This window comes from Conger conger, chromosome 3 (assembly GCF_963514075.1).
Source record: "Conger conger chromosome 3, fConCon1.1, whole genome shotgun sequence".
NCBI classification, from domain to species: Eukaryota; Metazoa; Chordata; class Actinopteri; order Anguilliformes; family Congridae; genus Conger; species Conger conger.
Window position 1 is genome coordinate 69,562,557 of NC_083762.1, and position 22,021 is coordinate 69,584,577.

At 44.7% G+C, this 22,021-nt stretch overlaps 1 protein-coding gene across 2 annotated transcripts; it reads right to left on the minus strand.

Annotated features, from left to right (window-relative positions):
* Positions 1 to 953: 953 nt before the first annotated feature.
* On the minus strand, positions 954 to 21,760 carry ganabb (glucosidase II alpha subunit b). 2 transcript variants are annotated; one of them, XM_061233779.1, is made up of 25 exons: positions 21,705 to 21,760; positions 20,356 to 20,457; positions 19,560 to 19,668; positions 19,298 to 19,425; positions 18,765 to 18,944; positions 15,394 to 15,459; positions 12,918 to 12,993; positions 12,410 to 12,500; positions 11,846 to 11,942; positions 10,876 to 11,056; positions 10,467 to 10,620; positions 9,950 to 10,185; positions 9,620 to 9,746; positions 9,439 to 9,518; positions 9,135 to 9,275; positions 8,582 to 8,678; positions 8,003 to 8,104; positions 7,238 to 7,481; positions 6,932 to 6,996; positions 5,002 to 5,075; positions 4,732 to 4,806; positions 4,321 to 4,434; positions 3,785 to 3,897; positions 3,565 to 3,665; positions 954 to 3,111 (listed from the first exon to the last, which is right to left on the minus strand). In XM_061233779.1, exons 1-25 carry the CDS (start codon positions 21,722 to 21,724, stop codon positions 3,005 to 3,007), a joined length of 2,880 nt encoding a protein of 959 aa, XP_061089763.1. In that variant the 5' UTR covers positions 21,725 to 21,760; the 3' UTR covers positions 954 to 3,004. The 2 variants fall into 2 exon arrangements, with proteins under 2 accessions (XP_061089763.1, XP_061089764.1); XM_061233780.1 differs by lacking the exon at positions 15,394 to 15,459.
* Between the last annotated feature and the right edge of the window lie 261 nt (positions 21,761 to 22,021).

Genomic DNA, 22,021 nt, shown 5'->3' on the forward strand with positions numbered 1-22,021 from the left:
CGCGTTTTTTTTTTCTTCATACGTCCGTTTGAAACTATAGGTTGAATTAAATTATGCACACTACAATATTTGTGATGTATATGAATTGTTTTCTCATTAGCTAATTTACCATGGTGGCCAGCACATACCTTCCACGTTTATACCTTACCTATACTTTTATGTTTGATAGTGGTTGATTGATTGTATATTTTCCAAGAGCTAGCAAACCGTATCAGTAGGAATCTATGGTTGGGGGTCTAGGGCAGCTGGTCTTGTCCCATTTGTGGGTACAAATCACCCAGATGTCCTCCGGTCACCAATGTATTTGCACAACCAATTGTGATTTTAACTGGTTTTGATCCGGGGGGGACCCCGACCCATGCTCCAAGGCATTACCAGTAAGCTACCAGTTCATCATGGATATGCCGGTCAGCTCTCTTGTAGTGCTACATGGGAATTGTAGGATGTATATGACCTTGGCTCAAAGCAGAATAGATTGGAGGGTGGCATACAGAAAACCAGCGCTACTCAACTCCATTTCCTGCCTTCAGGCATTTGCTCCTACCATGCATTACACCACCTGATTTCACAGAGTAGCACACAGTTGAAGCAAATACTTTTCAACCATGTGCCTGCAGGTGTTGAGTTGGTTCATTGGAACCAGAATAAACAACTTCCATCAACACTCTTGGGAAAGTTGTGGTTATGGGGTTAATTTTGTTGCCTCAACAAAATTGTGCATTACATTACATTACATTACTGGCATTTGGCAGACGCTCTTATCCAGAGCAAGACGTACAGTTGATTAGACTAAGCAGGAGAAAATCCTCCACTGGAGCAATGTAGGATTAAGGGCCTTGCTCAAGGGCCCAACAGCTGTGCAGATCTTATTGTGGCTAAAATGCCCCATGTTTATGTTTTGTGCGAAACATAATTAGTATAAATGGAAAAACACAACAAAAAAACACAGTAAGTGGGAATGTACAGTCATTTATTGTCAAACCTTCCACATGTCATTTATATTTGATAAAGTCTCATCCCACTCCTAATGTTCTTTGTACAATTTGGTCAAGATAATTTTTTTTTTTCTTTTTTCTTTTATACACTTTCAGTCAATAGACTTCTCGAAAAGTCATGACACTAAAACATACATCGTTTTAGATGATATCATTAAAAAGGTAGCATTGGCTCACCTATCTCCACCAATCTTCATCCTGTAATTATAGATTTAGGAAAAATTTCCAAGTTTTTTTGCAAGTCTTAATTGTCTGAAAATAAGTGGAGAACAAAAAAAAAATCTGTTTCGTCACAATGGGGGTCATGATTGGTCATGCAATTCATATTCACCCGGCTGGAAAGAGTTGCAACAACCACAGTGTGCCCTGGGAGGACTGAACAATCACCCCAAGTCCCACATGTACACTGTTAATTTGCTGAAATACTAATGGTCACACTGACCACAACTGTCAACTACAATTTACACCAGAAGACACCAGTTTTTGGGAGCGGCAGTAAGAACCATGTTATATGGATATAGAATGTTATAACCCCATCCCACTCGCACAGTATTTAGGATCATGTTTTTCATAAACTTGGGACAAACTTCAACTCTGATCTGCAAAAAGACATTCTATCTGTGCTGTACATTGGAAAGTTTGCTTCAAGTGCATTTGGAAATCAAGTACATAAAAAAAACAAAAACAAAAACATTGTTCACTGGAAGAGATGTCACAATGTCTGATGTCCCCCTCCAGTCAGTGGTTCTGTCCCCCGGATACTTCCACCATACCAACTGAGCTTTGTTCCAACTTCAACAATTAAGCAATAGGTTTACCATAGCAGACACAATCACGACACTTTCTGTGATGGAGCTTTCATTTTGTTATACATGAAATGTCAACTTTTGTTTTTACTCATGAAATGCAAAAAATATTTTAAAGGCCAGATTGAGAAATTGGCTGAACAAGTTTCATAGTTTAAGCGGAAACAAAACCCAGCTGATAGTCGGTCTCCAGAATCAGGGCATCAGAACTCATTCACAAAAATTCAACCCTATCCAAGGCTGGATCAATTTTAAAAATCAACTACTTTCCTGGGTTCTAAACCTCTTTCTATCCTATCGACATTTGAGTGTTTTTTTCAGTTTTTTTTTTCAGATATGAACGGAATCTGTCACTAAAGTAATTTGTAAACTGGACTTATTGAGGATGGTATGAAGATACATTTGATTTTCGTTTGCATTCCCAGGATTATGTCCCCCTTTCAGCACTTTTCATGCTTTCAAGCAGACATGGGGGAATGAAAAAAGGAATGAGATTTCAATCTCATGTTGCTGTAGGGCTTTGTAAATCACTATGAAGTGTGTGTATACGTGTGTGTGTGTGTGTGTGTGTGTGTGTGTGTGCGTCTAAATCAGGACCTCACAAATGTATTCATATTTCTGATTCCTGAAACAGTCTTGAGAAAAGCAAAAAGGAAAATAAATCAGTAATCATAATCTTCAAACCTGGAGCAAATGTTGCCAAAATTAAAATAGAGAATCTATGATTACATCCCTCAAGTAAATGGCTGCCAACAGCTTGCAATGAATGGAGGGAGGGGAGGGAAACGGGTATGGACCCTGCTCATCTCTCTCAGGCCTACTCCCCTCACACCCCCCCCCCACTCCAAAGCAGTCTTCTCTTAAAGCCCACCCTCTGAGTTGATTGCAATGGCTGTAACTTAGAACTCAAGTCAGTCAGTGTGTGTGTGTGTGTGTGTGTGTGTGCATGCATGTTTCTGTACTTGCCTGTCTGATGAATACTAAAGTCCTGTGCGTTTGTGTGTCCATGTCTGATAAGTGCTTCAACCTGGCATGTGTGTATCCGAAAAAGTGCTTTCGTCCTGTTCCTGTCAAGCGTGTGTGTGTGTGTGTGTGTGTGTGTTTTACAGGGGTGCACTCTTGTCTTGGTCGATCTGTGTGTTCACCCTTCTGCTTCTAATCACCAGGTTTGCCAGTACTGTGCTTGCCTGCACATCACCAGCATTACCGTAGCTGCACTACCCAGTCAGCACCAGCGTTCATTCCTGGTTTACGAAGGGTGAGTACTGACATGGCAGCGTTAAACTCAAATTCCAAGGCAGATTCACCATCTGCAGAGAGAACATAAAACGGCTGGTAAGTACACTATACACAGTTTTTCCACGGGATTTTACTTCAACTGAAATCAAGCAATTTATTGTTTTCTATCAAAGTACATTTTACTACTAAATTGTATTTTGATATAAATTTTTCCAGTAACTATGGCTCCACAAAGTGCTTTACAATTAATACCTCGCATTCATCGAGTAACACACACACACCAACGGCGAAAGGCAGCCATGCAAGGCGCCAACCAGCTCATCCAGGGGAACTAGGGGTTAGGATTCACGGTCTTGCTCAAGAACACTGACACTTTTTGTTTTTAACCCAAAGGGCCAGGGATGGGCAACTCTCCAACTGCCAGACAACCACTTAACCTTGTGAGCTAAGTACGAGAAGCTGAGGGATAACAGAGCCACAGACAAAAGAAGTGGAAAGAAGGCGGGAGAAGATGTGTGACTCACCTGCTGTTTTTAGGGTTACAGCACCCGGCTTGTGGGCCCCCAGGAACACCACCTTCTCGATCCAGGAAGTGGTGGAAAACTGGGCGTCCGGGGCCAGGTTGCTGGAGGGGAGGGAGGAACACTCATACCTGAGTTTGGAGGCTTGGAATAGGGAGGCCATATCGACACTAGAGAAGAACAACGGAAACTGAACAGGAAGACAATGCGGGCGCTAACGCACCTGGAAGTGAGGACGTTGTTGGCAAAAGTCAGGCGTCTGTGGATGAACTGCCTCTCCTTCTCATAGTTGAAGGTGTGCCCATCATCAATGTAAAGTTCACCTTCTGCCGTTTTCTAAAGTAGGGGGGACAACGAAATGGCAGCCTCACATAATTGCAGTCATATAGTACATTTTCCACTAGTCCATGCATGAGGAACACAAGGATAACGATTCTTAAAATGGTCCAGTGCAAGTAAATTCAGAGGGTCGGGACAGTCGATCAGGTAAAATTTATTAGAGCAGTAACTGATAAACAATTGATGCTGCTAAAGCCACAAATGTTTTGGCCTAGTTATGATTAGGAACCATTGACCCACTATGTTAATGGGCATGCGTACCAGTTATCTGCATTAGTGTAGCTTAACCAGTTTTGTGTTTGCCCCCGTCTCCTTTTAGTCCCTTGCATCTTGTTCTGACCTAGTGGCTGAGGTGCCTACTGTGGGACTAAGGTGCGTTCTGTGGGACTAAGGTGCCTTCTGTGGGACTAAGGAGCGTACCTGGGAGTTGAGGGCCACGTAGAAGGTGTAAGGATCAGACTCCATGCAGGAGGAGGATCTTCGGGGTCGGTCCTTCCTGGGGATGATGGAGCCTGCTCGCTGGAACACTGGGATCTGTCAGGGAGGGGGATGATAAGAGAAGAGGCTCAGTCTTTACACTGGGATCTGTCAGGGAAGGGGATGATCAGAGAAGAGGCTCAGTCTTTACACTGGGATCTGTTGCACACGTCAACAGACTGAACGTCCAACTTCATATATACAGCATATGCTGAACTACAGTTGTAACAATATAACTGCTAATCAGTTGAATGAAATACGAGAACCAAGAATGAACATGGTTTTTGTCTCTTAAATGACAACTTTAAACACACAAACACACACACACACAAGCATGTTTGGAACATCTCTTACGGAGCTCATGGTGACAGGGATGTAGAGGTTCTGGCCACCATTGTGTTTCTGGAATGTGTGCACATCATACCAAGCCTGGAGATATCACAGGGGGGGAGGAACGTTAAAGAAAGAAATCCAAGTTTGACTCAATAAACCATGAAAAGAATCACAACAGAACAGGTAATACTACAGAGCAAAAGGCCAATAATGAGAGACTGGGCACAAGCAGAGACACAAATGAAGGGAAGAACGCAAACGCAGGAGGCATCCTTGCACCCCCGTGCTTACCTCACTGCCAGGCAGATAGGCCGTGACACCTCGCGCCCCCTCCTCAGTAACAGGGTGGACCAGCAAATCTTTCCCTGCAATGAGAGTGAGGCATGTTACCCAGTGACGAAGCCTGCCCTCGTCTACCAGCGCTCGCACTGAACCCGTGCTTCCATCAGTCGCCTGGCGGGTGGGGCCAGAGGTCGTCAGTGCCACCTGGGAGCAGTGGAGCCTGGTGTTCCCAGGCGTTAAAAGCACACCATCCCCAGGCATAACATTACATTAAGGCCCGGACACACCAAACCGACGGTCGGCCGCGGAGCGCCGACAAAGATCGCCTCGCGTCGATACGCGGCGTTAATGTTGGCTGTGCCGAACACACCGCAACGACGGTCCGCCGCCGGCCGAGTTGCACGTACGTTCTGCGCCTGCGTGAGAGGTAATAACTCTCCACACCAGCAGGTGGCGGTAGTCTGTATTTGTCTTTCAAAAAATGGAAACCGGAAGACCGGGGAATGCGTTTGCATTGCGTTGGACCTAGAAGCAGCCATTGTCTCGCTCACAACAAACAGTTTGCAGCAATTTCCTTGTTCTCTCGCTATTTAGTAATACTAATCGAAAATGATGTCTGGTAGTGATAGTAACTTTGGAATGGCACTGGCTTTTTGTCTGTGTCCTCTTGACTTCCTCGTTTGCTTGCTTTCGTCGCTTCCGTTTCTCTTCTCGTGCACTGATTCGCTAGCTGGACAGCCAATCAGAGAGCTCTCTCATATCGACGGCTCCAGGGGCTCCGACGCCAAAACACGCCGACGGAGTGTCGGCGTGCGGGACACACCGGAAAGACTCGGCCGACAGGGCGCCACCGACGTCCGACGGCCGACCGTCGGTTTGGTGCGTCCGGGCCTTAACATTACATTATTGGCATTTGGCAGACGATCTTATCCAGAGCGACGTACATCTAAGTGCAAAGCGCATACCCATAACCAGAGATAAGTGCACTGTACAAGTTCAAGTACAAGTTCAATTGCATCAGCAAGGCTCGCTACCCATCGATATTTAGTTTTTTGTGCGATATCTGCCTTTTGTTTTCCTCCTCCTAACCTGGCACACCCTGCACTTCGGCCATTACAGGCCTTCCATGCCTGACGGTATTCTTGTTTTATTGTGGTTCGGTTTAATTTATGTTTCCATAATGTTTTGGTGCATCTGCCGTCTTTGTCATGACCTTACGAGCCAGGTTGTGCCAAACCAAAACTGTTAACATTTAAAATGTTAGGCATACTACGCAGGATTTTTACCTTGAAAATATAATAAAATAGCCATGCTCAGTCATATCTGTGATGCATTGGCACTCCCCATCACATTTGCTGAAGTCGAGCTCCTCTGCCTGTATTTCTTGTGCTAGGGTGTTTTAGGGACGTTTCCTTCGTGTCGGGGGGAGGGGGGGGAAGTGGTCAGAGAGCCTGAGGGCTAGGACCAGGTTTCAGCAGTGTTCGTAGCTAGCTATGGCGGAGGTGCAAGAGCACGAATACAGTGAAGTGAAACGGCTAGCTCGTTCAAAAACCAGTGTCAACTTCGCAATTGCATTTCCTCAGCAGGGATTCAAAATTAAACAATAAAAATATATTCAATACGAAAGTATTTTATATTATATATTTCAATACGTTATACATAAAATACAAAAATGGAGGCTAGTGGGCAGGGTTCACAACAGAAGAGATTTGTTTGATGGTAAACACAGGCCACAGCAAGATGAAAAATCCTGTATAGAAGTAATGTCCCTTCAAATGGTAAAGCATGTTACCAAACGCTGCGTTCGTAACCTATTTCATGACTAACCTAACTGGATTTACTGTATCCAAAAAACAGATTAAGTATGCGTCAGGAATACTCATTTAAATTTTGCCCAGAGGCTTTTTTCTGGGGTTCTTCGCCTCCCTTTCCGACTCACCTAGCAGGAATTCATCATCAATCGCAAACGTGGCCACATCTTCAGGATACTCTACCCACAGAGGTCTGCCACAAAGAAAGGGCAAAATGAGGATGGATATAACGACACGTAATTGAACGCACAGCAAAACACAGCATTATTCCTCCAACCTAGACACTACATGACATTCAGATACATGGAGAAAAAAAAAAAAAAAGGATCCAGGCATATTCATGCGGTTAACAGAAAATTGACTGAAGAGTTTAAACACAGGCCATAATTCCCTAGGGGATGATGAGCAGTCAAACGCGAGAGCCCCCTGCCCACCTCATGACGGGATGGCCGGTGCGGTAGGCGTGGTAGAACAGCTGGTACCAGTAGGGCAGCAGGGTGTAGCGCTGGCGCACCACCTCGCGGATCAGCGCCGTGTTCTCAGGGCCGAACAGCCAGGGCTCGCGCCGGGGGGTGTCCAGGTGGGCGTGCGCCCGGAAGAAGGGCTGGTACGCCCCCGTCTGGTACCAGCGCACTAGCAGCTCCTGGCTAGGGGTCTTGAAGAAGCCGCCCACATCAGCTGGACGTAAAAAATAAGGGTTGTGGTTAGCGGAAATGACAACTGCCCCTGCAGCTCCGTACTGGGAAAATGCTCAATAATCATACAACAATGGGCTATATATGTAGACAAATTATTTGAATAAAAGCATGAAAGTGATCGTGCCTGTGTTCATGCAGGTAAAAGGGAGTCTTCACATGCACACGCAAAAAACTATTAGTGGAAAAAAAAAGCAGCTCTTCTATTTCAGTAAACTGCAAAGGGCCAAAATTAAAAACATATTGAGCAGACCAGAAGAGTGCAATTTTATCTGCAAAGGGCTAGAGCAGGTTTTTGTTTTAGCTCCATTAGACCGTTGTGAGTTGAATAGTTAGAACGGGTGTCGCAGTGGTGGGCCAAACAAAAACCCTGCCCCTTCTTGCGTAAAATCTGGACCCCCCTGAAGCAGGCTCTTAACGTCAGCCGTAACACAGCGTCTGGGCGACAGTGGATGCTAAACCCGGCCGTGCCGGCCGTTTGAGTGCGCTGACGGAGGGTCTCACCTCCACACAGCGAGATGCCCACCAGGCCCAGGCTCAGACACATGGGGATGGAGATCTTCAGGTGGTCCCACTCCGCGGCGTTGTCCCCGGTCCACACAGCACCTGAACACATCGGGAAGGAGGCCGTTCAAACGACGCGCGAAAAGCAAACACGCTCACGGTCAGAAAACGGAGAAAAGTGCTTGAGCAACATCGCTGGAAGCAAAACGATCCTACATCTATGGACACAGAATATGAGAACTATGTGGAGGTGAGTGAAAAGGAAACAAAAGATCAGCTTAAGCACAAAATATAAAAATATATTCTGTCAAGCGGCAGAAATGTGAAGACAATCTCTTAGTTGTGAAACAGATCTTTCCAAGTCCTGTCCCACACACTGATAATATCTATGCAACATAAAATCATATATACACAACATAAAAAATGAAAAAGCATTGAAGTGTTCAACTGCTTAAACGTTAAGCCGTTAAAACACCTGTAATGAGATTTGCTCAGCTAAAAAATTCTGCAGGGTAATTTGTGAATGTATATGAAACGGGTTCCGTGGGGTGGAGGTTAGGAAGTTGGAGCTGAACTCACCGTAGCGCTGAGACCCAGCGAAGAAGGCTCTGGTGAGGACGAAGGGCCTCTCCACTCCCCCGGAGCGCTGGATCAGCCCCTCCGCAGTGGCCATTTGCTGAGGGCGGAGAAGGAGGGATGAAGCAAAGGGAATTAGTGGCTCTGCTACTAGGCTACGGCTACACACTCCCATCCCTAGTTGCCTTCTCATTTACTTACTGTATTAATTCTCTGACCCATGATGGTCACATCACCCCAGTTCTTATGTGCTCCTCATCCTCCTTTTTCCTCCCTCTCATCCCACCTTTCACCCTCTCCCTCCTCATTACATGACATTATTGGCATTTGGCAGATGCTCTTATCCAGAGCGACGTACAACAAAGTGCATACCCATAACCAGGGCTAAGTGCGCTGAAAGACCCTAGAGGGAAGAACAATTTCAATTGCTACCCGTACAACAAAGATAAGGACCAGGGCCTATTTTTTTTCATTTTTTTTTTAATCAACAAATAAACAACAAAGCAAAAGTGACCAAACTTAACTATCCAAACTTATATCCTCATCCCTCGCTCACCACATAGAAGCCGTAGAGGTTGTGGACGTCCCTGTGCTCCCAGTTTCCGTGGACGGCGTCTTTATGCATGGTGACCTCCGGCCCGTTGAACACGGAGGGCTCGTTCATGTCATTCCAGGTGTAGAGGTTCTCCATGGAGCCCTGAGGGGAGGAGTGGAGAGAAACTCACTGGGAGTCCACATTCACTGAATACAACTCAGAGTAAGGAGAAGTGCTGTGAACAAGGGATACTGGTACCATGTCAAATAATGGGGTGGTGGGGGGGGGGGGGGGCAGTGGTAGGGAGACTAACTGAACTCCTCACCTCGTACTGATCATAGGCAAACATGCTGGCCCACCAGGCTCGCATCTCTGGATTGGTGAAGTCTGGGTAGCCAGCACTTCCTGAGAGAACCAGGGGAAGGGAGTGGGTCAGCATCAAAATGTTTTCCGACAACGACCGAATTTCCGAGATGGCTAAGGGCAGTCTGAAGAGCACCTCTTACCTGGCCAGCACCAACCCTCGTAGTCCCCACCATCTTTGTTCTTGATGTAAAAGTTCTTGGAGCGAATCTCGTTGTGGATCTTATAGCCGCTGTCTACCTTGATGTGGGGGTCCACGATAGCGACCATCTATTGCACAGAGAGGGAGGAAGGCAGGTGCGAGGGGTTGGTGCTTGTGCATAGGCAACAGTTACAGAGGAAGCAGGAACAAAATTAGAGTCCGCCTATGCGTGGAGGCATTAAATACCAGTTTGTGAACGACTGCCGTTAACACACCCATCAATCATAAATGCAAATACAGAAATCAAGTCCGGGCATGTTCAAGCGCTCACCTTGCGTCTCTTATCCATGAGGTTCTGCAGCATCTCACGAGGCTGGGAGAACTTGTTGGGGTCCCAGGTGAAGTAGCGCTTGCCATCAGTGTGCTCGATGTCCAGCCAGATGAAGTCATAGGGGATGTCGTGGTCATCGAAACCCTGGTCCACCCCGCGAACGTCGTCCTGGTCATTGTAATTCCAGCGACACTGGTGATAGGCTAGAGCTGCCAGTGGAGGGAAGGACTGAGTGCCTAGACACCAGAGAAGGAGAGGAAGAGAGGGGGAAAAAGTCAAAAGCATTGCTTCTTCTGTGCATTCTGTGACCTATGCGGACACGTCATCAAGAGAGATGGGTCAATCCCCGATGTAGCCACAATAAGATCCGCAGAGCCGTTGGGCCCCTGAGCAAGGCCCTTAACTCCATATTGCTCCAGGGGGATTGTCCCCCCTGCGTAGTCTAATGAACTGTCGCCTTGGATAAAAGAGTCAGCAGTGAAGTAATGAGACCAGAAAGTGCGGTGTGACGGGTTACCTGTGAGAGAGGCGTACTGGGAGAATACGTCAGTGGGCTTGGGCCCCAGCATAATGAAGACGTCGATGATGCCGCTCTCTGAAATCCAGCGCACGTCTGTCTGGGGCGTCTCGCTGGCGCCCTGAACGTAGTCCAACATCTTCCCAAACACCGTCTGCCAATGGGCGCGAGGGAGACGGGGTTATGAAAAGTTCAACCTGATGTAGCACACTGGCAGGACAGCACACACCAACTAAACACTCAAATCCTGTTCCACTTATTAGGGCTCATTGTAATTAAGTCAGCCTAAAACAAAACTGACATTAATTTGAAGAGGAAAAAGTGTTCAGGACAGGTTGTACAAGGAGCCAGATCAATTCCCTAACAGTCAACCAGAAAAGAGAGGCAGAGCTTGTCCAAAATGACACACCTTCCCAGCAGTGTTGGAGCTGATGTCCACCCACGTTTCCGCAGCGTTGAGCCAGAAGATGCCCATGGTTCTCTGAGCATTGTGGGATAGGAGCACAGGAACAGCACCATAGAGGGCCATGGGGTTGAAGAGCTCATACTGGAACACATCCAGGTTGTATAGTCTGTAGGGGTCTCCTCCACTGTGTCACAGAAAAAGCAAACAGTCAGCACAGTGTCCCTGATACTCAGAATTACCCACGCTAACAATACCGTCTGTTTGAATTCAATCCTCCTGCTGTGAAAGTCAAACTGAAAAATTCCCTACAGTTTAATTCCTTGTCAAACATTCATTTTCCTTCAAGCTAAAATCTATGAAAAAGCAGAATGAATTCCAACCTCCAGCTCAACATTTACTGTGGCCATGAATGTTACTCGATTGCGTTATAAAAGGCTTTTACTTCAGCTGGTAACTGTATGACATGCTGTGAAATGAGTGATATGAGTACGAACCATTCTATTGTCATCTTACGAGGAATTATTACTATGGCTCAGTAAGAGGTTGACACCTTAGACTTTGAATAAAGTTCCTATCAAAGTAATAACCTTGGGTGAGGGCCCATAAAACCTGGACCTCTCAATCATTTCAAAGTCTGGTAACAGTCTGGTTCCTTTGCTACAGATCCGTCTTTGCTGAACAGTGCAATAGTTCACACTCGGACAAACGAGACTGTCAAGGAAGAATGTGCAGATCCAAACCATGTTTATGAATAAGAGAGCAGCCATTATTAAATGGGAATAATTCATGAATATATTTCGATATAATGAGTTGCTGTTCACATTTGCCATCACCCATCATATGACAGTCAATGAGGAACAGGTAAACAAAGCTTAAGAATCACAGTAGCAGCAGGAGCACTCAGAATTTGGTTATAATCTTGAATGTTAGCAAGGCTAGTCAGTTGTGCTCATTTGAGCGGTGCTGGACTCACTCTGTGGTTTTGAGTTTGAGGTTATCAGCATGTTCCGGAATGCCGTATACGTGTTCCACTCCAGGCAGGGAGAAATCCAGGCTGATGGAGGAGGGGCCTGTGAACCGGGAAGAAACCATGGGAACGGCAGACAGAGAACCGTGGGGCATGGGCAAGAGTCGGATCAGGGATCGACTCTGAACATTTATGACGTGTGCTTGTAAGAATCTGAGAGCTACAGTACATTAAATCAGTAACCTCTCACAAAATAGAAATGGAAAATAAGTGAAAATAAATTAAAACATTATTTGTTGTTCAAAGCCTACTTAGGTCTTTTCTCTGTTTGAACTAAATAAGTAACTCGACAATACGAGACATTATACAACACTACATGGGTTAGAATATATGCGAAGCAACGGCCCAGAGCGGATCACTTAAATACTGGACCCTTACGCATTTACAGGAACTCCCCAAGCATTGCATTATGACATCAGATCCAGACCTATAATCAACAAAGAGCCCAGACACGAAGCAGTGACTGTCTGGTGCGCACACAGGAAGAGGTAGAGGGAACGGGCGCTGTACCGTTGGGTTTATTGTCAGTATGCGATTTGAATGTCTCTTCCCACTCCCCCGGCTGCTCCTCGTCCTCCTTATCGCTCTCTCCATCCGCTGCCTGGGGGAGAGGGGGCGTGAAAATAAAGGGTGGAGGAGAACAGGAACAAAGGAAGAATGGATAGGAAGAGACACGTAGGCAGGGAGAATGAGGGGAATGAGACAATGGGAGAGGAAGGGGTGGGAGGGGAAATCTGTATTCGGTAGCACTATCAGGTTTCTTGGTTGCAACTGCCTTGCATCTCTTCCAAGGTCCCTAGCAATGTTTCAGGTCATGGTCAGTGGTCAAATGTTGCCTGGTTAAGAGGCCTTTCAATTTGACAGAAAAAAACACTGATGTAATTTGAGGAAAATCCATGGGCCTTACGTCAGTTGTATATTTTTATTTGTGCCCTGTACTTCAGTGTGTGTACTACACGACGAACAGGTCAGACACCTCAGTGGAGTTTAGACCAGAACAGAAATCAGACCTACACACCTTCTCCTCTACATGCTGGTCTGCTGTGTCAGAGTCCTCTGTCCTCTCTGCTCCCGCTGGGTCTGTCTGACTGTTACTGTACACGCGCGCACACACACACGCAGGCGTGCACACCGGCAAACACACACACCCAGGCGTGCACAGAGGCAAATACACACACACACACACACACACACACACACACACACACACACACACACACAAAATGGTGCACGCATGCAAACGCACACAGGCACACAAGCACCAATATAAACAAAGAGACAAAAAAAACACAGACATGTTAATATTCTGACAAAAATAAACAAACTAGAAACCATATTAAGGAGCCATATTCTCAGAAAACCCTACCACTTTCAATAACAATTGCCCAAGACAATTTTACATGAGAAATGTATGGAATCTTCCGCACAAAAGTATTGCAACATCCATTAAAACTAGTCATTAACAGTTAAGATCGTAGCATCCCAGTGCAAAAAACTGCTACACAAGTGTTATGAATTAAACCCAAAGCAATTAACAAGCAAGACGAGCCATTGGGTAATCACTGCAGATTGGGAAGCAAGCATACAAATCGGTCTTAAAACATGGAACCCACCTAAAGCATGCCCATAGGCCAAAATGGATAGGAAAGGCTGACAGACACAGGCATGTGTGATCAAATTTTACCCCAGCCCCACATACACACAATCTTATGAGAATTTAATTATTATTATTATTATTTTTTTGTGAATCATATTTATTTTAAGCATTTCATTATTAATCTCGTGAGAAATCAAATATCAAAGCGCCACAGTGAAACATTTTCCAACAAGACAAATTAATTTGAGGAATCTCATGACATGCATGGTATAAACATGCATCTGAAATGATGAACTACAAATAAAACCAAACCCCATCATCTTATAATAAACTGGAGGAGGAGGACCAACATTTACTACTGCTGCTAATTCCACAATTTAAGTCCTGCACTCCCTGCGACACCGATCATAGTTTCAAAGGAAATACACAGGATGCACAATGAACCAGAATACTACAATATTCTCAGCAACACTGGTCTCCATAGTAACCTAGACTGTGAAGTGTTTTGTGCACTGCAGTGCATTGAAATGCTACCTAGTGGAGCCATCACCAGCACCACCTCTGGTCTTTCATGCTCATCCGTTTCTCGATAATGGAGGTATAAAATTCCAACCTTTGATCCATCCACCGTGCATTAAAAAAATCAGTGCACTTAAATGCCCTACAAGCCATAATAATGACACCCGCCATTTTAAAGGCACAGAGGGCTGTATTGTGAAAAGCATTGCTCCAAGAGTTTCAATTACTGATAAACCTAAGACAACTTTGTGCCAATGCTGAGTGAATATCCAAGCCCTGACAATCCAATCAATTCTACAGATTTGACCATTTCAAAGGCTTATTAGAAGAGGTAAATGCTCTACCTTATACAGCGCAGGAGCTGTGCATTATAAAACAGACTAAGAACATTGCAGTGCACAAAACATGGGTCACAATTATGTGAATAGTCCAAAACACCATCACCATCGCCTCACTGGCTGTAGTTTATGTTCTTTACTACACAAAAGAGAGAGACAAACCCGGAAAAGGTTATGGCACTGAACAAACTCAAAGATATTATATTATGCAACTACATCAGGGAATTCATACTCTGTGAAGGTGATGACACTAAAACATGCAGCTTGCTGGCATTTGAAATATTTTTCCGAGATGTGGATGCTAACTTTCCTGATCTCCAATTTTTCTTCCCATTATTATCACTCAATTTACTGAACAAAGATTTTTTTTTGGCTGTCGTTAAAACGAAGAGATACAAAAAAGCCACAACTTGGGCTACACTAAAGCTTGTCAAGTTGCTGCTAATTAAAGGGTAGGTTCATATCTCAGGTTAGCCTAGTTTGTGTATGATGATGGTTATTTTAGTTACCAAAGACCAACTGGCTTTAAATGGCTGTTGCAGGACATTAAGGGGTTTGTGATCCAACACAAAAAACTGAAACTTTGGCCAGTCAAGATATTTTCCAGTAAAGAAACAGAAATATAAAAAATAAAAATAAAAAACCTAGGAAAGTGAACCATCCATTGAAGAACAAACCAGGAAAATGACTGCTCAAAATCACTACATGTAGCTCAGTCACCGCTTGTGAGCCATCTAAATGCCTATGATCACCATTTATCTTGGTCTAAGAATAATCTGAAACAAGCTACATTCAGTGACCATCACAAGTCAAAATAACCGCCTGCACCACAGCTTGCGGATGGCTGTGAAAGACTTTGAGCTCTGCTGAACACTTGTTACTTGCAAGGCATTTCCACTTCAAATGTAAACAGTCATGTGAAATTTGAGCCAATTGTAAGCGTTTGGTCTATATTAACCCAATGCTGTTGGCATGCCGATTAAAAAAATAACATTCATACCACATACACACAACCAATAAATGAAGCTTAGTAAATTTACCTAGAGAAAACGTTCTTGATTTTATCCCACATGCTACCGACTGTGCTACTTATCTTATCGGAGAGACTGGAGGGTGAGGGGGAGAAGGAGTGAGAGGAAAAGGGAAGAAGATACAGACAAAAAAAAAGAAAAAAGGGGGAAAAAAAGATGAGTTTTCCAGTTGATGCAGTTCATAAAATGGTGAACACCCTGAGCTATGCTTTTGTTTCAGAAATTGCCGTCCAAGGGGAAAAAACCATGTTTTGCATTTAAGAATTCAAATAAACATTGAATTGAATTATACACCCTTGCAGTGACATCCCATTTCCACATTTTGAAACAGAATGGCCTACCCAGTCCAGCAGATCCCAAATTAAGTTGGTTTAAAAGTTCAGTTATTTGTCAGCCATTTTAGATTTGGCATTGCCATATTTCAGCACAACCTGGCAAACTAACACCTCTATTCCGGAAAGCTCCAGAGTGCAACTTCATACTTTTGTTTTACACACAGGCACAGCACCTTTACCAATTTTTATCAAATCTGTTACCGTTAAGGGCACTGAAACACAACCAGGCTGCAGGCCGTCAGGGCAAATGCCATTTTCTAAAAGCAGGAAAACGTCACCAGAGGAACATGTTGTGACACAGGCGGCGTTACCGTGGACCACTTTTTCCAGATCAGCTTAATCTTGGTGCTGTATGCCATACCTCACATTTGTATTCATTTAAACATGGGGACCAATGGGAAGGACCAACAGACACACAGGTATTGGGCTTCATTCACAAAGCGTTAGCGTCAACCTGAGGCCGGAATAACACTTCACTCAATAGAACAGTACAGTACAGGAGCAACTGACCGGTGCGATCCATTCTGCACACGCCATGACTCATACTGTTAACTCTGGGAGGTGCTCATGGGAGCATGAAGTCAGATTTTACTGATAAAAAATATATACATTCTTCTATGGAATAGCTTTATGAATGTAGCCTTATGGTACAGAAAATGAATGAGGAGGGAAAAACCAAAAGGAGAGAAGGAAGAAACGACAGCACAGTTCAGTTTGAGACCAGCACGTGAGTGCTGACTCTTACAAATCGGGCCTAATGACTCCTCAAAGCCCACCACAGCCCTCTGAACGGGCTACTGCCAATCAGAGAGAGCCATATCTCACTCCAAATACCAGGGCTATGGCATGCAACTTACTGAAGTGCAGGTGAACACCAACTCTGCAGAAACCTGAGGAGCCAAAGCAAGTTTTTGCCAAGGGATTCAAAGAATCAATGGCAAGTTTAATTAATAAGCTCCCATTATTCAGAAAGGGTGAAATTTGAGTCACTCCAGTACTCAAGGGCTTTAAGCCATAAGTATTTACAATTTTCCACACACTCCAAAAGTGTTAGGCTTGTTGGCTCCACAGGGAAGTGGTGTTGTATATCTTGACATAACCGAACACTTAGTGCAGGAACGGCCTTAACTGGTATCAAGCAGAAAGATGCATGCACAGCCTGGCAGTCCTGACGGATGAGCTGGGCTTTCCCAAACCTGTTCTCTACAGCACCTGATCTATTACTACCGACTGCTACTTCTGACACAACGACAGACCCACTCACACCACTCGGGGCAGACAGCAGCAGGAGGAAGCAATGAGAAGGCAGGACGAACGTCAATGAAGGCGATTGAATAAAAGGAACGCAGTACCTACCGAAAGGGGAAAGCACAGCTAGCTAAAGCTTCTAATCCACCCCTTCGCTATATCAACACACATCTACTGACAACTAATGCAGCTAAAGCTATTCATTACAAGACAAATTGCTAAGTCATGGACAGATCAGCAGTGCGACCCCCCCACCCCCCTTTCAAAAACACCCAATAAGAGGCTAGTTTCACATTCCGAGTTGCAGAAAGTCCTGTAAATGCATGATGCAGTTCCCAGACCTATGTGGTACATTGGCGCCCCAGGCTGACTGGCCACATGCAGAATGCTGGTTTTTTTAAACTGGAGAAACACACTTCAATGAGTGCCTATGCAACGAAGACAACACAGTGCTGGGAGCTGCTGGTCGTTGTGCTTCTGCATGGGAATGTGCACCATTGCCCACAATGCTACTATGGACCACAGAATGGCATGTTTTTTTATTTTTTTTATATAGACATATTGTTTCTATGTGCATCGCTCTGCATCTGATCCAATACAAACTGTGCAACTTTACATAAGTGTGATACAGCATTGCACCGTTCACTGTGCAAGCCCACACTGATTTACATTACAGCGCTATACTGTATATTACCATTCACTGTGCAAGCTCACACAACTGTACAGCATTCATGCTGTACTGCACAGTTCAATTTATGAGCTCACAGTGCATTACATGACAGTGCTATACTGTATTGTACTGTTCATTGTGCAAGTGTATACTGATTTACATTATAACAGTGCTGTACTGTTCACTGTGTAAGCTTACACTGATTTACAATAGAACAATGCTGTATTGTATTATACTGTTCACTGTATAAGTGTACGCTGCTTTACAATAGAACAGTGCTGTATTGTATTATACTGTTCACTGTATAAGCTTACATTGCTTTACATTAGAACAATGCTGTACTGTTTACGGTGTAAGCTCACACTACATTAGAACAGTGTTGAACCTGTATTGTACTGTTCACTGTGAGATCACACAGCTTTATACTAGAAAAGTGCTTTATTGTATTGTACTCTTCAAGCTCACAGTGCTTTACATACAACAGTGCTGTTCTGTTCACTGTGAGCTCAGTGCTTTACATTAGAACAGTGCTGTGCTGTTCACTGTGAGCTCAGTGCTTTACATTAGAACAGTGCTGTGCTGTTCACAGTGCTTTACATTAGAACAGTGCTGTACTGTTCACTGTGAGCTCACAGTGCTTTACATTAGAACAGTGCTGTGCTGTTCACTGTGAGCTCACAGTGCTTTACATTAGAACAGTGCTGTGCTGTTCACTGTGAGCTCACAGTGCTTTACATTAGAACAGTGCTGTGCTGTTCACTGTGAGCTCACAGTGCTTTACATTAGAACAGTGCTGTGCTGTTCACTGTGAGCTCACAGTGCTTTACATTAGAACAGTGCTGTGCTGTTCACTGTGACCTCACAGTGCTTTACATTAGAACAGTGCTGTGCTGTTCACTGTGAGCTCACAGTTCTTTACATTAGAACAGTGCTGTGCTGTTCACTGTGAGCTCACAGTGCTTTACATTAGAACAGTGCTGTGCTGTTCACTGTGAGCTCAGTGCTTTACATTAGAACAGTGCTGTGCTGTTCACTGTGAGCTCACAGTGCTTTACATTAGAACAGTGCTGTACTGTTCACTGTGAGCTCACAGTGCTTTACATTAGAACAGAGCTGGGCACACTCACGTGTCCTTGCGCAGACGCAGGTGCTCAAAGGCCAGCAGGCCACGGGAGTTGAGGGACAGCAGGACCTGCGGGCCCTCCATGATGTCCAGACGGAAGGGCCGGGCGCTGACGATCAGCCGGCGCGTCTCCACCCCCAGGGAGAGCACCACGCCGTTCTCGTCCTGGGAGAGCACCGAAAGACTGGCAGCACGAGAGAGTGAGAGAAAGGGGAAAGAAATGGCAGAGACGGAGAGATTCACGTGTTACCGTTTAGCCAATCCAGTCATCACGCCGCCATTTTATGCACATTCTTATTTCTACCTTTGTAATGTCTACCTTGAGCCATATTTCACAATAATTTACATTATGGTGGTGTGCAGAGCATCGCCTGGAGCTAGGCATGCTGGGAACTCAAGTGAGCAACTCAATGATAACTGAGAAGCAGAGTCATCCCAAACGCTGCCTGTGAACCTCTCCAGTTGCCAACTTGACCACTAATATGTAATAGAGGTATGTCAACCACTATACAGCCCCTCCCGCACTGCCACACTCACGGCTCAGTAGGAGGGTCGGTGATGAGAACGTCCGGCACCTCGTAGCGAGGCTTGAGGGGTTTCAGCTCGTTGATCTTCACCCGGGTCATGTTGCCCTGCAGACGGTACAGCTCCAGCAGCAAGCGTACCTGCGCAGGGGAAGGGAGGGCCAGGACGCCGCGTCGGTTAGCATGGAGCGAGGACCGTGACAGGCGCTCGGCAGCAGTGTTCAGTCACAGGAAATCGAGAGGAACGGTGCCAATAGTTTAGTGCGCAGGCAAACCTTATTGTTGTCGTTGATGAGCTGTAGGGTCAGGCGGGAGTTACTGAGCTCCAAAGTCTCCAGCAGGGCTCTGTATGAGGACTGGCCTGGCTTCACCGCCCTCTGACGCCTACACAAACATAAACCTTCATAAGACACTGTAGAAATGCGTGCTGCACACATACACACAAATGGTACTTCCGGTTCCGTAAAGTGAAAACTCAAACCACTACACACAGAATGCAACGGACAATGGAGAAAATCCACCTTTGTTTCAGCTCTTGCACACAAACCATTTTCTTTAAAAAGAACATTGTAGGATATGCTTGGGAATATTTCAAAACCTTATGTCCAATGGTCTGTAGGGTGGCACATAAGGACCTTACTTGCCAGTTCAGGGACATGCCACATTGTCAGGGCAGTGGGCAGGGCTGAAGGGTAGGTCCACACTGTCACCCACGGGATGGTGGGTTTTAATCAGAAGATATTCCCTGCCTTAAATGCATAAACTAATCTTCTGGTATGTCAGGGGTCTGCTCTTGGCAAGTGTGTGTGCGTGCCTTCTGAATAGTACTCCTCAGTTTTATTAATAAATTGCAGTTAAGCTGCCAATGAGTGTGCATATTTTTCAATGGTAGCATACTTATACACTTAGCCTTCCAGGTAAACTGTGTCACTTATTTTCATTCTGAAATGTGACAGATGTCATAAAAACCTGATCAATCGTACATCCGAATACAAATGCGAGGCACTTAGACAAACAGTCATAATTAAATAGCCAGTGTAGGCGAAAGGGGCCTTACGGTTCTTTACTCACTTGCAGAAAGCGCTCTGGTCGCAGGTTTTGAAGTTTCCGCGATCCACAGCCTGCGTACTGCTGAGGCACAACGAAACACAGGCCAGAAAGAGCAGCCCCATTCTGATGGCATTGAAGACACAGGTAGGAGGCAGGTGTGAGTGGTGGAGGTTCACGGACCACATACATCAGACAGTGGGTTTATCCTAGCACATACGCTTCATGAAAAAACATTTATATATAATACATATTTTTAAAAGTTACAAAACTAGAGTTTTGTACAATAAACTGGGCGTGTCGGGTTTCTTAGCGGTCAACGCGTTCTCCATTTCTCCACTTTGAAATCATGTGAACACCAGCCAACGGAAGCCACATCTTGTTTAGCCCGGGGAAAACACCGGCGGTGACGCAACATGGCGCAACATCAGCCTGATCATGGCAACTATCTTAGCTACCCAATGTTTATGAACTATTAATAATCCGTTTTTAGGCAAGCGCCTTTTAACAGATGATAAACATCAGAATATCGTTGTCTGTGCCTGCCAAAATGGCATGTTAAACCTAACCTTAGATCTAAGATATACTAGTGTTTAGCTTTAGGGGAAAGACAACTAGCCAATTCCTATACATAAGCGTATTAATGTTAACTATACAACGTATCGATGGCTTGTATCAATTTACTAAAATGGGGCCAACAATATTGATTAGCTAGCTAACCTATATACTCGCTACCGTCAACCCTTTGAAGTCACCATCGTCAATGACAGAAATACATCTTCATCGTTTAGCTAACCAACTAATTTACTGAACTTGAAGGTGGAATGAACTCCACACTATCCGTAGTCTAGCTAGGTAGTTGTGCAATATACATGCTTGCTAGCCATTTGCTCATATTATACCATTATAACAGTGGTAGCTAGCCTACTAACGTTAAACTGGTAATCCATCTAACTGTTACACTAATTTGCCTAATACTGAAACGCATGTTAGCTAGCTTTATCCAAATACGAACAAACTGCTTTCATTATTGAGGAATACTTAAAAAAGCAACATTGTTCAATATGAATATAAAGTACGGATTAAATCAGTTAGCACCTGCTAGCTGGCTAACACACCCGGATATTATATAGCTAGCTAACGTCAGCCAACATTACTTGGGGTAGCGATAGCGAACATCACCGCTAGCGAACGGTAATGTTAATTAGTTCATTCAAAAATGTTCGCACCCCAATTCTATTCTTGAACATGTTACATAACTGTCCAGACTTATAGTTAGGGAATAGTATGCAGTTCAATTTAATATATTAGAGTGGGAGCGAACAAAGAGTCTTATTTTTTATTTTTCGGAATCCCACAAAGATTTATTTTACCTCTCCGAGAAAGCAGCCATCTTGCTTTAGCTCTGACCTTTAGCCCACCCCCCTACTTCCTTTTTGTGTGCACGGACACGTCAGCCTCATGTGATTGGCTACTTTCAAGGCAGAGACTCATCACTATTCATAGAGTGATTCTGGGCCCAACTCGATCGTAGAGAAAAGAGGTTTACAGACAGCCAGAAATATACTCTACATTCACCCAGCCCCACAAATGATCAACATCTCTTTGTCACTCATTCACAAGTATGCGATTATTGTTTTATGTTATGTCATTTATATCAAAAACATTTTAAAAAAGAATGGGCTTTGTT

What these genes read in the sequence shown, in the direction of transcription:
- ganabb (XM_061233779.1), bottom strand. Translation starts at nt 21,724, where the DNA reads ATGGCTGCTTTCTCGGAGAG. An exon ending in TCATCAACGACAACAATAAG is followed by an intron (nt 19,426 to 19,559) that starts GTTTGCCTGCGC and finishes TCCCCTGCGCAG; the next exon opens with GTACGCTTGCTGCTGGAGCT. An exon ending in CCAGTACGCCTCTCTCACAG is followed by an intron (nt 10,186 to 10,466) that starts GTAACCCGTCAC and finishes TCTGGTGTCTAG; the next exon opens with GCACTCAGTCCTTCCCTCCA.